Source organism: Penaeus monodon, chromosome 17 (assembly GCF_015228065.2).
Source record: "Penaeus monodon isolate SGIC_2016 chromosome 17, NSTDA_Pmon_1, whole genome shotgun sequence".
NCBI lineage: Eukaryota > Metazoa > Arthropoda > Malacostraca > Decapoda > Penaeidae > Penaeus > Penaeus monodon.
This window is the reverse complement of record NC_051402.1, coordinates 16,084,409-16,101,831: the sequence shown is the minus strand read 5'-3', so window position 1 is coordinate 16,101,831 and position 17,423 is coordinate 16,084,409. Positions and strand designations below refer to the sequence as shown.

Sequence of the window (17,423 nt, the reverse complement as noted above, 5' to 3'; positions counted from 1 at the left end):
AGAGAGAGAGAGAAGAAAAGAGAGAGAGAAAAGGGAGAAAAAGAGAGAGAGAGAGAGGGAGAGAGGGAGGGGGGGGGGGGGGGGGGGGGGGAAAAGAGAGAGGGAGAGGAGGGGGAAAAGAAACAAAGAGAGAGAGAGGGAGAGAGAGAGAGAGAGAGAGAGGGGAGAGAGAGAGGGGAGAGGAGAGAGAAACAAAGAGAGGAGAGAGAGAGAGAGAAGAACACAAAGAAAGAGAGAGGAGGAGAGAGAGAGAGAGGAGAGAGAGAGAGAGGAGAGAGAGAGAGAGAGGAGAGGAAAAGAGAGAGAGAGAGAGAGAGAGAGAGCCAGAAGAGAGGAGAGAGAGAGCAAAGAGAGAGAGAGAGAGCAAAAAAGAGAGGGGAGAGAGAGAGAGAGGAGCAAAAGAGAGGAGAAAAAGAGAGAAGAGGAGAGAGAGAGAGAGAGAAAGAGAGAGAAGGAGAAAAGGAGAGAGAGAGAGAGAGAGAGAGGAGAGAGGAGAGAGAGAGAAGAGAGAAGAGAGAGAGAGAGAGAGAGAGAAGAGAGAGAGAGAGAGACTGTATCTTGGTGGGTTGTGCAGCTGTGATTATGAAATTCTGGAAACTAGACTTATTTTTTGTATCAAATTTTCAAAATTTCAAGGTTACAATAATGAAGCCTAAAGTAGTTTGTAAAAAACATCATGCAAAGGATACACTGGGCAAAAGAGACAAAGCAACTAATAATAATAATAAATGAATAACTATCACTTACTTCATCTTTGTATTTTTCCATTGTGTATGTTTCCAGGTCAGAGTTCCGTCCAATGTGGCCTATGACACCAGCCTTCACTATGAGACTTGAATGTTTCTCTGCCATATAATCAAGAAGGTCTGGCATATATTTTGCTGAATTGTGAACAATGCCACACACATGATAGGCATAACCGTCATCATCTTCAGCAAATACTACCTGAGAACACAGATACAAACAACATTGAAATATCAACTTTCAAAAAAATATCTGATACTTAAAAAGTATGTCAGTAGTAGAAAGCAGTTATACATATACATTTCTAATCTATTTTACCAATTTCCATGCTGATTCAGAGCAACTACAATCAGAAACTGTTTTATCTATATATAACTGTAAATGTGTAAAGCAAATCTGCCAATGTAAAATGTCCACATACTGTGAAATATCTAGCAAAGTATTGCTGCTTACTGCTGATCCTCCCCAAAATGATACAGCAATTTTCTAGACCACTATGAAAAATTCAAAATGCTCTTAATATTTCTTAATTTTTTTTCATGATGACTAAACATCAAGAAGGCAACAACTAAAGCTGTGGTTGATATTCACAAATTTGATATTTGCAACTTGTGGTTGCCACAATCAAAATTCTGCAATTTCTGCACCTGATTCTAATGATTTCATATTTTTCAGAATGACGGGAACCAAAATTTGCCACAACTAAAGTTCTGTAACTGGATGTTATATATATAAATCTTTTACAAATAGGCTAATTCTAAGCCTTGCCATAGTCCCATGGGAAATTATGTTTTGTTGTGTACTGTATAGGTCTGCATTTACATTCAGGTTAAACTTGAATAGAAGTTAATTAAAAAAAAAGAATAATTTCAACCTTGCAGTTGATACTGAATCTCTGCAGTGTGCAAGCCAAGTATCTTCTGTATCTCCATAAAGCCTGTGAAAGACTTTTCTTAAAAGACTTTTCATTAGCTTTATAGTGCCCTAAATGGTTAATTTGTAAAATTTACTATGAGCTCCTAATCACGCATGATGAATTAAGAACATTGTGCGACTGGTCTGGTCTCTCAGGGAGGAGCTGATTGATCGAGCCTGAAGACAGCTATGCTAGATCAGCTGTTGGCCATAGCATATTTAAACCTTGATACTTTTTTTATAATCATTCTTGATGATGTGTGAACATGATGAAGAATTGACTTGATAGAGCAGTGATTAACATGAAATACTGACCAACACGATAGTAATATTAGTAGGCACTAAGCATCTATCACACTAGCACTTTTCCCATCAATTTTGAGTTTCCATTTAAACTTCTCAGATGGTCTGGTTCAATGCTATCACATTGGCAGAGAACCACAGTTCCCATAAAACAAACAAAAACACACACACACACACAGGTATCTTATCAAATAAAGCTTTATTCTAAATATATTTTGTTATGAAAGAGGATTACTATATCATAAGAAGAAATCTGTTGTATTTACATGAACCTTTTTTAATTTCTTTTTCATCTGTAAAAACAGTCTTGTAATATAGATTCTCAAAAACACGAGATCAAAATGGAAATTAGTCAAACAGAAATGGTTGCTACCATGTTTGTCTTGATGGTGTTTTGCAAGCACGTGTTATCCTTCAAAATGACAGAAATGCAAAAATTGACAGAAAAATTGATAGTATGAAAGGATGTTCCAGAAATTTTTAATATGACCTTTTAACCCTTTGCCGACGGGTGGCATATATGCACATGCCATAGTGTATGTATGGACATGCCATGAGTTTTTTTTGTTACAATCACGGCAAAAGATTATTTTTCTGCCACTGAAAGTGTGATTAAGTCGGTTTTAACACTTTCTCATTTTTAACATGCAACAACAACAACAACAACAACAACAACAACAACAAAAAAAAAAAAAAAAAAAAAAAAAAAAAAAAAAAAAAAAAAAACTCCTTGATGCCACACACTGCTTATTTTATTCGGACTATAGACCGAATAATGATCAACTATGGAGTCTCTATAACAACAAAAATATCCTTCAGTCTCGATTTATCAGGAAGTATGGTAAGTAGAGACTTTAGAAAATAATGAAAACTGAAAATATAACATATCTTCGTAGTATTACGAAGAAACGGCATGGGATGCTGGTATTTGGCATGAGTGGTTGCGCATGCTAGAGCGACAACATAAGCCCCCGGCAGCGAGGCCCCGGCCTCTATGAATACTACCCATCGGAAAAGGGTTAAAATAACAGGATAATTTTCTCTCCACCATATGTATTCTTTGTACGGATACTTAATATCAACTAGCATATTTGCGAGTGAGTCTACTCTATCCTGACACATATACATATTTCAGCATTTTTCTAAATACAGAGTATGTAAGAGTACTATATCATAAAAAGAAATATTCTGTGATAACAGGTTTATAGTTACATGAACCTTTTTAAATTTCTTTCTAATTTGGAAAAACAATCTAGTAAGATAGATCCTCCATAACACAAGGTCAAAATGGAAATTAGTCAAAGAAAAATGTTACTATCATCTTTATCTGGATGGTATTTTGCAAGCATTCAAATGAACACAAAAAATGCTAGTGTGAAAGGGCTTTCCTTAAGTTATTAATATGGCATTTTACTTTTCTCTCCTCCACAGGCATTCTTTGTAAGCATAGTCAATATGAACTGCAACATAAAAATTTGAGAGCAAAGCACTTGTGAGCTAGTTTACCATACCCCCAAACATACAAATGCATTTCAACTTACCTCTAAGAACTCTACGGCTAACTCTTCCTGTTCTTCCTTGGTAAGGCTATCAATTTCATCTTGATACATGTGAACCACTGTTGCATCTCCATTAGGATACGTTTCTACGTGCATATATTGGGCATATTTGTACTTTTCCAAACCTGGTTGACCAGTGCATGGTGGCCTGGGCAAAGATACATGTTTGGATCCAAAGTCAACTTTGGGGAAAACAGGCTTGAGTGTAGAAGAAGATGTGTAAGATGATGTTGATGAGGTTGAGGAAGTCTTTGAATCACTTTTGTCTCTTCTGCACTGCACACCAATGTTATATCTCTTGATTTTGCTCCTTTTGTGGCATTTGACACATTCGTACTTCTTACTACTTGATGATGAAGTTGACGAGGTCGACTTGTGTCTGTGTGGGGTATCACAGCTTTTGCTCTTTTCTAACTGTTCTGAGCACTTTTCAAATTTTTCTCTTGGCTTTTCCAATTCAGAGTGCTTTTCAACACAACTTTTTGGATGTGTAACTTCTGTCACTTTACTTTTATTATTTAACAATTCTGTCACTTTGGTCCCATTTACTGGAAGTTTCACTGAATCCCCTGATGTTGATAATTTTCTCTCAACTTTAGCCTCTTTATCTTTGAAGTCTAATGTCTTCTTTGGCATACAAATGGACTCTTCTTTGACACTTCCTAAACTAGGTAAACTTACTGAGGATTCAAGTTCTTCCTTCTTTGGTGTTGTTGATCGATCTAAGCTCTTTGGTGATTCCGTTTTCTTGGATGATGTTGGAGGTTTTCTAAGGGTTGTAGTTTTAATATAGGATTCTCCTTTTGAGGGTGATAATATTGGATCTTCCTCCTTGATAACTCTTATTTCCTGCTCCTCTTCTGCCTTTATGGGCTTTCCTTGAGGCCCAGTGTAGATTGTGGTATCGCCCTCTTCTGCAAACTTACACAGTTCATCCAGCACTTCACTTTTAAAATCTGGTTTAGGCACATTTTCTGATGTCTTTTCAGTCTCAGGCTCTTCCTTCTTTGTTTCTGCACTTCCTGTAGCTTCCTGTGAGTGTGAATCTACATCAGAACGCTCTGGTTTTACAGTCACTTCAGGCTTATGGTCGGGAGATAAATCACTTCCCTCGTCAAAACCACTCTCAGCAGTATCATGACCCTCCCCACTTGCTGATCTCTCTCGTAGATCATGGCACTCCTCTTCACTAAACCTCCGTAACTTTTCTGCAGAAGGAGGAATTGTGATTTGTCGTGGAGTTACAGGGACAATCACTTCTGATAGAGATGATATGGAAGAGATTGAGGAAATGGATGCTCTAGACTCAGATGACCTTTTTTGTCTAATTACAGGATCAGGCTTCCATCTTGGAACTGGCAAATCCATTGGACTTCTTGGACGAGATCGAGACGGGCTTCTGATTTTTGGTGATTTTGGGCATGAGGATGAGGAAGATGGTGACACAATCTTGGGTCTACCAAGATGTGTGGGTGACATAATCCCTTGTCTGGGACTCCGATGAGGTGGGGACATTATATCTGTTTTTACAGAATTAGTAGGAGAAAGAATGTCAGGAATTGGCACTCTTGGGGATAAAGCCTCAGTCTTCTGTGGTACCCCAGAGGATGGGGAAGGACTAGGACATGATATTCTTAGTGGCTGGGGTAGGGACGCTACAGGTACTGGTGGACTCCTGGCTCTTAAGGCAGGGATAGGTGCTGGTGATGGAGAACGTGATGATGAAGGTGAACCAAATTGTGGTGAAGGAGATTTTGGACATTCCAAGGGACAGTCAGGTAGCGGTGATGGTGTATCTCTTTCTCTGATATCTTCAGAGAGCCTCTCCTTAGAAGAGCACACAGGATTAGATTTAGATTTGTCACTGGTGTCTAGAGATTCATTTGGTAAAGTTGGTGAACACGTCCTTGGTAATGTCAATATGTCATTTCTAACAGGAGACAGACAATAGGAATTCTGATGAGAAGGGCTCTGTGGTGATGAAGGAAGAGGGGGTGGTGTTCCTGGAGACATAGGAGGAAGAGGAGGTGTTTCTGGAGACATTGGTGGGGGAGGAGGAGTACTTCCAGGAGACATTGGTGGAGGAGGTGGAGGATTCTCAACAGAACTTGCAGCAGTTTCTTTTATGCTACCGTGAAAGAGATTACAATCTTCTAATCTGATTGGAGTCTCGTTATACACTTGTGGTGGTGGACTCTCAGGACCTGAGAGAGGAAGAGGAGGTGTTCTTGGGGGAGGTGGTGGGGTTTCTGGTGATCTTGGGGGAGGGGGGGGGTTCCTTGAGATCTTGGAGACTGGGGGGACTCTGGGGATCTTGGTGATGCAGGAGACTCGGGTGATACAGAACGTGAAGGGGTGCTGGGCTTGAAGGGAAGCTCCTGTGGCCTCGAAACTGGAGGTGGTGAAGAGTCAGAGCATCTTCTTGCAGGAGATGCAGGATCAGCATGTATAGATGAAGAATATGGTATGGATGGATATGTTCTGGGCGATCTGGATGGAGTTCCTGGGGATCTGTGAGGGGGAGGGGTGCCTGGTGATCTTGGAGGAATACAATTTGAACTTGACATAGGTGGGCTGCCAGGTGGTCTCTGCGACACCGAAACTGACGAGGTAGGAGGAATGGGCGAAGGATCCTGGGGCGAGGCAGGGGAAGATGAATTTCCCAGTCTATGAGGTAACAAAGGTACTCTAGAATCTTCTGTGTAACTCTGATGCGCATTCCTCTCTCTGACATTGTTTCTAGAATATGGAGAGGTCGGTTGTCTTGGGGGTGTGAAAGATAGAGATCCTGATGAATCACCATCTTCTGATGACTCCCGACACTTCCTCTCTGTTATCCGCAGGTCTGGATGAACCGGTGGGGTATAACTTCTCTCCTATAAGATAAACCAGTAACATGTGTAAGTATAAAATCATTGGGAAATACTACATTTGAACACAACCTTCAGACTTTATAGGTCTACCTAATTTATGAACTATCCATTGAAATCCTATAACATCTAACTGTCATAATGCTACAGGAATATGTCCTGATGAGCTTCTATAAAAACCAACCAAGAACCTTACCTCAACAGGGTCATGCTCTGGAGTGCCACTGCCACTGCTGCCATTTTCTGTTCTCCATCTGATGTACGTATCCTCAACTCTTTCCTTTTCCTGGCAAATAAAAGAAGTATAAGAAAGTTGGAGGGTAAAATGGAAGGGAGCATATATATATAGCTGCTGATTTACAATGGAGGATTTCTCCACCTTACTTAATCATTCGACTGTGTAATATATACTTGATGGTGATGTGGAGAAAAATGGAAGTACACTTATAAATTACATTTGATTCTTTTTCTTTGGAATTAATTTTTTCCCCCCACTCTTCCTTTTATGCTCGGTCTCTATCCATTTCTTTCTCTTATACAATTAGGAATGGAACACAAGCAAATGAATTTGAAACATAGTTTTAGGATCTTTTACACACGGAGAATTAATGAAATGAAAGCATCAAAAAATTGTTTGAACTAAGCACATATAATGCCACTAATTTTCTATGGCATTATGACCAAGATAGGACATGGAATGCAAAATCATAATTTGTACATACTGGACTGCATGTTCTGTATATACCAAACTTCTGCTTCTTTTTACCCATTACTGTATCATACCCAATTCCACAAAGACCAATAATTTCATAGGTAAGACAGATCTACTCCCATCCCCTTGTTGATCACAGGTTGTAGAATTGTAACTACTTTCTTTTGTTTTGGCCATCATGTGTTATGTACTAGTTATTATTGTTTCATTGTCAATTTGTTAGTTGCAACATACATTACTGTTATCATTCCGCTGGCATATTGCCAGTGTATCTTTGACCAAGAGAGACTGAAAATATAAACATAGGTCTACAGAAGTAAATATAAATGATATGTATAAGTACCTATGAAATATTTGTGTGTGTGTGTGTGTAATATATATATATATATATATATATATATATATATATAATATTATATATATATATATATATATATTATATAATATATATATATATATATATATATATATATATATATATATATATATATATATATATATATACATACATATATATATATATACATACATACATATATATATATACATACATATATACATACATACATACATACATACATACATACATACATATATATATATATATATATATATATATATATATATATATATATATATATATATATATACATACATATATATATATATTCTTCTTTCTTCTTTTAACGGTAGGTTCATGTCTGAGCCGCCGTGGTCACAGCATGATACTTAATTGTAGTTTTCATGTTGTGATGCTCTTGGAGTGAGTACGTGGTAGGGTCCCCAGTTCCTTTCCACGGAGAGTGCCGGTGGTACCTATTTAGGTAATCATTCTCTCTATTTATCCGGGCTTGGGACCAGCACTTGACTTGGGCTGGCTTTGGCCACCCAGTGGCTAGGTAGGCAATCAAGGTGAAGTTCTTCGCCCAAGGGAACAACTTGGCGGTCGGTGACTTGAACCCTCGAATTCAGACTGCCGTTGTCACAGTCTTGAGTCCGACGCTCCAACCATTCGGCCACCGCGGCCTTGATGATCATGGGCTTCCATGATTTTTTCTTAGCAATTTAGAGCGGTGGTTTGCCATTGCCTTCCGCCCGGTGTTTTTTTATCGAGTCACCATCTCTATTTACCCGGCACTGACTTGAGCTGGCTTGGCCACCCAGTGGCTAGGTAGGCAATCGAGGTGAAGTTCCTTGCCCAAGGGAAACAGCGCGCCGGCCGGTGACTCGAACCCTCGAACTCAGATTGTCGTTGTGACAGTCTTGAGTCCGACGCTCTAACCATTCGGCCACCGCGGCCTTATATATATATATATATATATATATATATATATATATAATATATACACATACATACATACATACATACATACATATATATATATAATATATATATATATATATATATATATATATATATATATATATATATTATATATATGTATGTATACATTATATATATGTATATATATATATATATATATATATATATATATATATATATATATATATATATATATATATATATATATATATATATAAAAAACGCATGCACAGTACATGTATAATTTTAACCTTTTAAACATAATGATAGACTAGTAAACATAATAACCATAATGGGTAAATATTGAAAAACAAATACCTTCACTGGTAATACATATCACAAGCATGGTGTTCCTTTGAAGGAACTTTTCAATATATAGCTGTAATACTGAACTAAGAAATCTTGTCAATTTCCTTCTTAACAGCAATTAATATATGATGTTTACTATAAATTATGTCATTACCAATTCAATTCACAGATATAAGCAGCAAGAGTGGACTTTAATTTGACGATTTTGAGAACCCTGTTATTGTCTACTAGAAAATGTATGATTTCACCTGCTTTCCTTAAAAACTATGAAAGATTGCAATGAAAAACTGAAGAATGAGTTTTTTTTTCTAATAAATTAGTGAGAGAAAATGACTATGATAATTCCTTTTGTCTTTATGTGGTTTAAAACTTGCAAAACTATGCAATTCTGGGTTGAGATAAAGCTTGTTTAGTCCATTTTACTTTCTTTTTACCAATCAGTCCAAACTGCAAAACAATCCCGAATTTTGAAGGTTCACTTGAGCAAAATTTGAATGGAAATATTTAAAGATGTTAATCTTATGCATGCGTACACACACATACACACAAATATATATTTCACTACCATATCTCAAATATGAATGTCAGTGGAGCATTGCTGTGCATGAATGAAAATGGGAAGAGATTACTATGAATATGTAAATAAAATATAAATATTGATTTATTTTAATCATCTAGATGCATAAACCGTACAAAAATATGCCTGGTGATAATTTCTTGATAAGTAACAGTAAGATGTGTTGCAGGAGGAAATGAATTTGGGTTGGCTGGATGAAAAATGTCACAGTACTAGAATTAAATCCTCACACTCATTACACATCATAGATATAGTAAATTACAATCCTGTCATTGGCTCATTCATAGCAGAGCCTACAAGAGGAGTGAGGGTATGGGGGTGATATTGGGGGTGGCAGAAGGGAACTTGTTAAACAGAAGCAAATATAGTAAAGTACAGTATATGTCTCATTCATAATAAAAATATTGAACATATCAATTGTATGAAAAATTTCAATCACTCCTGGTTGAATACAAAGATGAGACAGCTGATATAAAAGATGATCCCCTCTCATTTACCTGATAATAGCCTGGCCCTCATCCCCATTGTCTCCATTTTCACATAACTGAACATCCATATTTCTTTTTTGTATTTACTTTTCTTTGATGAAAATGCAATTACTGTTTATTATAATTTGAAGACTATATCTATACGTATGATATGCATGAGCAAACCATTGGATATTATTGTCCTTTTTTAATGTTATTGCTATGACAAGCATTAAATTGATATAATTTTTTTTTAATAGAATAAATAGTTGAGATGAGGTAGACTTAGCAATGACTCCTTAGTGACTAAGTCCTTATGAAATCATGGGGTGGGGGAGGGGGGGGGGGGTTAATCTGAACCAGAAAAATATGGTGAATAATGATTCAACAGATAGCAATATACAATATCCCTTAGGAATATGTTAACCCATTATTCCTGGTTATCAGAAATCTCTGAGAGCAATTAAACTCTGGTGATATCTGGCAGTGGCCAGACAGTGGGCGCGGGAGTCCGCTGCGTTAAGCCGAACGCCCAGCTCCACGCACTCTGGCGTGCTGCCGCGTGTACAAGCTGAACCGGCCAACCATGCAGTTCGCTATGACATCCCAACACGTTACCCGTCAGGAACGGGTTAACCCTTTGCCGACGGGTGGCATGTAAATACATGCAATGGCATGGCTGGACTATCTGCCGGGGGCATGTACGTACATGCCATGAGTTTTTTTTGTTACAATCACAGCAAAATATTATTTTTCTGACACTGAAAATGTGATAAAGTCGTTTTTAACACTTTCTCATTTTAACTATAAAAAAAAAAAAAAAAAAAAAAAAAAAAAAAAAAAAAAAAAAAAAAACTACTACTACTACTACTACACTACAATTTCAACTCCATGATGCCACACACTGCTTATTTTATTCAGACTATAGAGTGAATAATGATCAACTATGGAGTCTATATAACAACAAAAATGTCCTTCAGTCTTGATTTATCAGGAAATATGGCAAGTAGAGACCTTAGAAAATAAAAATACTGAAAATACAACATATGCTCCCAGTATTACGAAGAAACGGCAAGGGATGCTGGTATTTGGCATGTTATGGCAACGATATAAGCCCCCGGCAGCGGGGCCTGGGCCACTACGAATACTACCCGTCGGTAAAGGGTTAATAATTGATCATAACAACTAACATTAATAAATAAATGAAAAGAAAAAGCTAGAGAAAAAAAAAAAAAAAAAAAAAAAAAAGATGAAAAAGATAAAAAGAAAGAAAGAAATTAACACAACAAAAACAACAACTTAAAGAATATCGTAAACAAATTAGGTCAGGTGTGTCTAACAAAAACTTTGTTGTCTAAAAGTCTTGAGTCATCTGTGCATGAATAAAACCATCAGATCTAAACATAATGGACAATGCATGTTGCTGGAGTCAATGAGTTAATAATCCAGTATAAGTCTGCAGTGCCAATTAAAAAGAATATCTGTAGATACTGACATGGTGTGAAAGGGTACTCTTATCCTTATCTAAGCTCTGTGTGTGTGTGTGTGTGTGTGTGTGTGTGTGTGTGTGTGTGTGTGTGTGTGTGTGGTGTGTGTGTGTGTGTGTGTGTGTTTTTGTGTGTGTGGTGTGAATTGCAATTACCACCTGCCAAGCAATATTCTGCACAGCCATATGCATCAACGATTTCCAAGGGCAATCCACCAGAACAGACATCTAGATACATGCTCCAAGAGAGAAAATTCTACCACCAAATGGGGAAAGTAAAGTAGAGCATAATATAAGTATACATGGATACATAAAGCTACAAACACACAACACACAAGTATGTATATATACCTATGTATGTATATTGTACTACCATATATCAATCTCTTTTATCTCTATCTATCTATTTATATGCATGAAAATTTAAAGAAGAGAGAGTACGAATTCCCTGATTATAACATTTCCACCAAAAGTCAGTTTTTTTTTAATGTGCCCAATTCCATTTTTCCAGTTGTTCTCAGTATAGATGGAGTATATACTGTATTTGTAACACATCTAGAGACTGCCTCTCCTCCGCCCCAACAGGTTGGCCAAAAATGCAAAACTTTAAACTGACCCTCAACAGATACGTTAAAATAAGAGAAGAGAGAGAGAGAGAGAGAGAGAGAGAGGAGAGAGAGAGAGACGAGAGAGAGAGAGAGACGAGAGATAGTAGAGAGAGAGAGAGAGAGAGAGAGAGAGATAATCGATCAATATCATATATTTATGCTATTGTTAATAACCTATGAAAACATGAAAAAAAAAAAAAAAAAAAAAAAAACAAGCTAATATATCCTTTGAAGAAAAGTCAAGAATAGGTAATCAGTGGATTCTGTTAAGCTTGAACTATTGGTGTTCAACACTTTTGAACTATCTATTTGTAAACGAAATTTCCAATTCATTTTGGCCCCAGCTATGTGTAATCACATGATTAATTCTTTTGGAATCATCTGTGCCGAGTAAAATTCACAACAAAAACTGCAATGAATATGCAATAAACTGTGCCAATGGTTACTGTAATTATCCTAATTCACTGTCAAGAAGACTCTTTTAACCATATAGAATTTTTGACAATATATCACAATAAAAATAAACGCCTGACATTGTTTGAGGAGGAAACACTAAGATCAAATAAAAGATCGACATTGAAGATCACTCTCTATAATTAAAGTGATAATATTGGGGAAATTGCAAGAAACATATTAACTTTAATTGTGAACTGTTCACAAAAAAACAGAATGAGAAGCTTTAATGATATTTGTCCCTCTAAAATGATGATAAAATTCTACAGCTTATTTTCTGTCATCGTCCACTACTGGTTATATTACCATTGTTTTCTGAGTCACTGTATCAATAAAACTTACTTCTAACTCTCCTCAAGGCAAAATATTTACTTGAAGAATAAGATGCCACTGTTAGCAGCTGCATCCATATAGAATTGAACTATGTCTGCTCTTTTCCAGACAAATTCATGTAATTAAGATCCCATGCCCTTGCAACTGGAAATAACTTTGAAAACATTGAATATATGGCAATCCCCCTTCAAGGAGGTTCCCCCCTATAGATACATTTGGTCTAAGGAACTTTTTGTTTTATTACCTTAGAACAGGCCAAACTCTGTAAAGTAGATTAGAGAACTATAACTTTGATAATTTTTGTTAGCCATATCTTCCTACCTGAACTACTGACCAAAATGCTTCCCTTTCATAGCTCCTCAGTCTTTTCAAAATTTAACTCCAGACACTACTGTTTGACGTGTATGTTTGTCTACTATTTGGTTTCATCGTGAAAGTAAATACTAACAGCATTTCCTTACTTGTCCTGTTTTATATTCTCTTCTCATTAATGTCTTTTCAGTCATTCATTCATTTCACTCATTCATTTATAAGAGAGCTCAAACTAGATATCATGTTTAGGGAACTAAATTTCAACTTTAAAAAAATCCAGTACACAATACAAAAAATAACAAAAAAGGAAATATCTACACTAATTTTTCATTAATTAATGAAATCCATATAAAAATAGGGATACACAAATCACAATGACTCCTTACTCTGTTCTATGCTTTTTTATGTGGATCTTTCTCTGTCTCTCTCTTTATGCTTTTCTTCTTGTGGTGGTGATTTGTGATGTGGTCTCTGTGTGGTGAGTCGCGATGTGGTAATGGTGGTGTGGTGGTGATCCTGTATCTAGTGTGCCGGACTCTGCACTAGCATAAGGGAGGGTCTGAAAGAAGATTGCAATTACAACCTGCCAAGCAATATTCATGTACAGGCATACGTAATCAGATCTCAAGGCAATCCACAGAACAGAGACAATCTATGATACATCTCAAAAGAGCAAATTCTACACCACTGACATAAGGGGAGCACAATATATCTAAACTTTCATTCAAAAATAAGTGTTTATATATAAGTAGTGATTATGTATCAACTCCATTTTCCAAGGTGAGAGCTTTTTAAGCTTAAAAATTAACAATGGTAACATCAAGCCTCAATTTTAGTTTGTAATATTATTTTTTATTGATTTTGTCTCATGTTCATATGCAACGCAGAAAACCGGAAAATTAGTTAACAAAGTGGAAGACAGTTATTGAGATAACTAGGTAAAGTCACCATTAACTTAGCACCCTATTTTGCATTTCATTAGCTTTTTGATCACACACTCATCCATATGTTAATCGTATATGTCCCTGATAATCTCGATTACTCTAAACATCAAATAATTTTAATTTCCTTAATGAAAGATAAAATTGAGAAGAAGAAGAAACGTAAATAAGAAAGAACAAGGATTGGATCTTCAAACTAAGTGACATTCAGATTTATAAGCTCGTATGGAAACATATAAAAGTCTTGTTTTGTAATGGTTATGGTATAAATGCTTTAAACAAATAACTTTGCTATACATCAAAGGTCATATCAACCATGGTAAGTATGTGGTGAAAGGGGTTTTAAAGGAGCTTCTTTATTAGAAAATGTTTTAGCTCTCAACAGTCATGATATTATATGAAAGTATAGTAAGTGAATGGGGGGTAGAAAGATGGGAGTAAATGGGTAGGATTTGATACTTGATAAGAAGTGGGGAGGGTTGGGTCCAGCGTGATAGGATCAAATTGAGGTATTTATCAATCTGAGGAAGAACAGGTTGTCAATTGAATAAGTTGGGATCCCTGAGGATGTACATGACCTCTTGGTGGCCTGGGAAGATATGACAATAAGAAACAGCAAGGGCAAAGATAGTAGGATATGTAGGAATGAAGAGGATATTGCAACACTGGCATAAAGGGGTTATGACCTTATTCATCAAACAGGCAAGGGCAGTTTTCCCAGCATCTGTTCTAGTGGTATGGTGCCAGGATCATGCAGGCATCTGCTTGTTCCATTGTTCAGGGATCCAGAATGGCTTAGTATCTAGCAACACTTAACTGCTTTCTGTTGTTAAGAGATATAAACCAACTGTCTTGTTATCTTACACACTATTGGTTGACAGGTGTATGAGTGTATGAGTGATATTGATTTGCATGAGTCAATGAGAATTGTGAATATGAGGAAAGATGGAAAGACATGCCTTGTAAAGCAAAGAGACATAGCACATAGTTCTGTGTAAATACACTTGATTCAGGAGGATGGGGAAGTTGCATGTATGAGAAGGAAAGACTACAGTGAAACCAGTACAATTTACCACTCTTCATTTTCACCAATAAAACTAATATATGGATAATAAATACAAAGGTAGTGCAAAGTAACAGCAAAGAATTATAGCAAATGTATATTTGCATATATTTTCAAATATGCAATTTTCTTTAGAATACAATGAAAACAGACCGCAAATTCTGAGAACTCTTCCCCTCTTGGGTAAACTAATTAAACATCAAATGGTTTGCTTCATAACTAAGCATAAAAACTCCCCATTGCTCCAGAATTATATATTGTATATATATATATATATTATAATATATATATCTATAGATATATATATATATATATATAATATATATATATATATAGAGAGATCATTCTTGTATACATTATGCAAAAGATAAAAACTTGTATCTATGTGGCATGCTTGTACACATAGATACAAACCTTTTACATGAACAATACACTATATGTGGACACAAATTACCCCTTTCATTTATTGACCACTAATCCTCTCCTAGTATTAAAAATTTTAGATGAATGTTTTTTTTTCTTCTTTTCTCATTACACACAACAATAAAAAATATTTAAATAAAAAACAATACATACTACCCACATATATATACCCAGGTGTGAGTGTGTGGTGTGTGTGTGTGGTGTGTATAATGCATGTATGTATGCATGCATGCATGTGTATATATGCATGTATGTGTTATACATACTACTCCAAAACACACACAAACACACACAAACACATTCCTCTTCAGGCCTGAAGAGGAAATCACATGAGTTTAATATTGTGCATGTAGTTTTTTTCTACAACAGTATCAACCAGCAGTGTTTTCACATCAATATATTATATATATATATATATATAGTATAATATATTAATATATAATATATATAATATATGTATATATATTATATATATATATATATATATAATATATATATATATATATATTATATTAATATCATATATATATATATATTATATATATATAATATATATAGTATATATATATATATAGATATATTACACATGAGTATCAGAAACCTTTCACTATTACCTTCAAGATAGACAGGGAGATGCAGATATATATGTATTAGTTTTTGGTAGCCTTCAGAAATTGTCCTTAACATAACACATCATTATGCCTTTTTTTCTATCAATACTTATGAATCAATTTATTCATAGTAATATAAACAAGGGGAAAACTAGTATTCAGAGAACTGTGCTGACTTAGTAAAAATATTTATAGAAGTTATTATTGGATAAGAATCTGGGTGGCACAGGAAAAATTTTCATGTTAAGTACTCAACCATTTGATCATCTATTTATCTTTTCAAATCAAAATGTGACTGTAAGCAGACTCGATTACAAGTTATGTACTAAAATTTTCATAGGTCACAGTTTACGCAATACATCTCTGTACATTGTGTTCTCTTCATCAATATAATAACTATTTCTATTTTATTTACATACAGGGGAGGTTGGGAGTTAACGGTGGATCAGGTTGTACCATAGTCTGGAATAGGCGTTAGAGTCAGTCACAGGTTTGTGAAATGTTCCTGATGAACCTGTCCCCCAGTCTTAGGGAAATGAAGTCACATATATATTGTAATATTTACAAAAATTTTAATTCTACCAAAACTGTAGAACAACTTACTTAATCATCATACTTTTTATTGGAGTTATAAGATCTCTATCTACAGCTCATCGAATCTATATTGCATAGAAGCTGTGAGATTTCAAATTATTTTTATCTAATTACTGATGGATATTCTAAACATTTTACTCGCAAGGCCAAATCTTATTCGAAAGGAAAATACATAACCATTGCATTATTTGTATAATATACTTATCCATACTTCCATTATCTACAAAATACAAAGAATACTGTACTCATGCTGCTTATTCCGTTCAAAGAAACCCTAAATATCTCTGAAAATATATGCATACATGTGTCACATACTTTCCCCTACTACCATTTATACTTTTTCCAACCCCCCTTTGCTATAATGTATGCAAACAAGTAAATTCACACATAAAAACGATTATCAACTTATTCTGAATTAAATAGCACCAATCAACTTGCACACATTTTTCAAACAGCACTAGACTTCAAATAGCACTAGGGTTTCTGGCAAAACAGTGATAAGAACATGTCCAGAAAAATTTAGAATAAAAAACAATTTTTAAAACCACCCAAGAAATGGCCCCCCCTATACCACAGTTCTCTCTCTCTCTCTTTCTCTCTCGCTCTCTCTCTCTCTCATCTCTCTCGCCTCTCCCCCTCCGCTCCTCTCACCTCTCCCTCTCCTCTCCTCTCTCTCCTTCCCCCTCCTCCCCTCTCCCCCTCTCCCCTCTCTCCCTCTCCCTCTCCTTTCCCTCTCCTCTCCCTCTCGCTCCCTCTCCCTCTCCTCTCCCTCTCTATCTTTCTGTTCATGTGCATGTGTAAGTGAGTGAGAAAGAGAAA

General features: G+C 35.8%; 2 protein-coding genes across 2 annotated transcripts; both read right to left on the bottom strand.

The window, feature by feature from the left end:
• Positions 1 to 747: 747 nt before the first annotated feature.
• Positions 748 to 6,674, bottom strand: LOC119583556 (lysine-specific demethylase 9-like; the record flags this gene model as incomplete). The annotated part of the gene is given in 3 exon segments (XM_037932103.1): positions 748 to 945; positions 3,504 to 6,397; positions 6,588 to 6,674. Coding segments are annotated over 2 exon segments (2,292 nt in total), but the record flags the coding sequence as incomplete, so codon positions are not given.
• LOC119583270 (vegetative cell wall protein gp1-like) lies at positions 5,675 to 7,161 on the bottom strand. Its single transcript, XM_037931741.1, has 3 exons — positions 7,114 to 7,161; positions 6,588 to 6,677; positions 5,675 to 6,397 (listed from the first exon to the last, which is right to left on the bottom strand). Exons 1-3 carry the CDS (start codon positions 7,159 to 7,161, stop codon positions 5,675 to 5,677), a joined length of 861 nt encoding a protein of 286 aa, XP_037787669.1.
• Between the last annotated feature and the right edge of the window lie 10,262 nt (positions 7,162 to 17,423).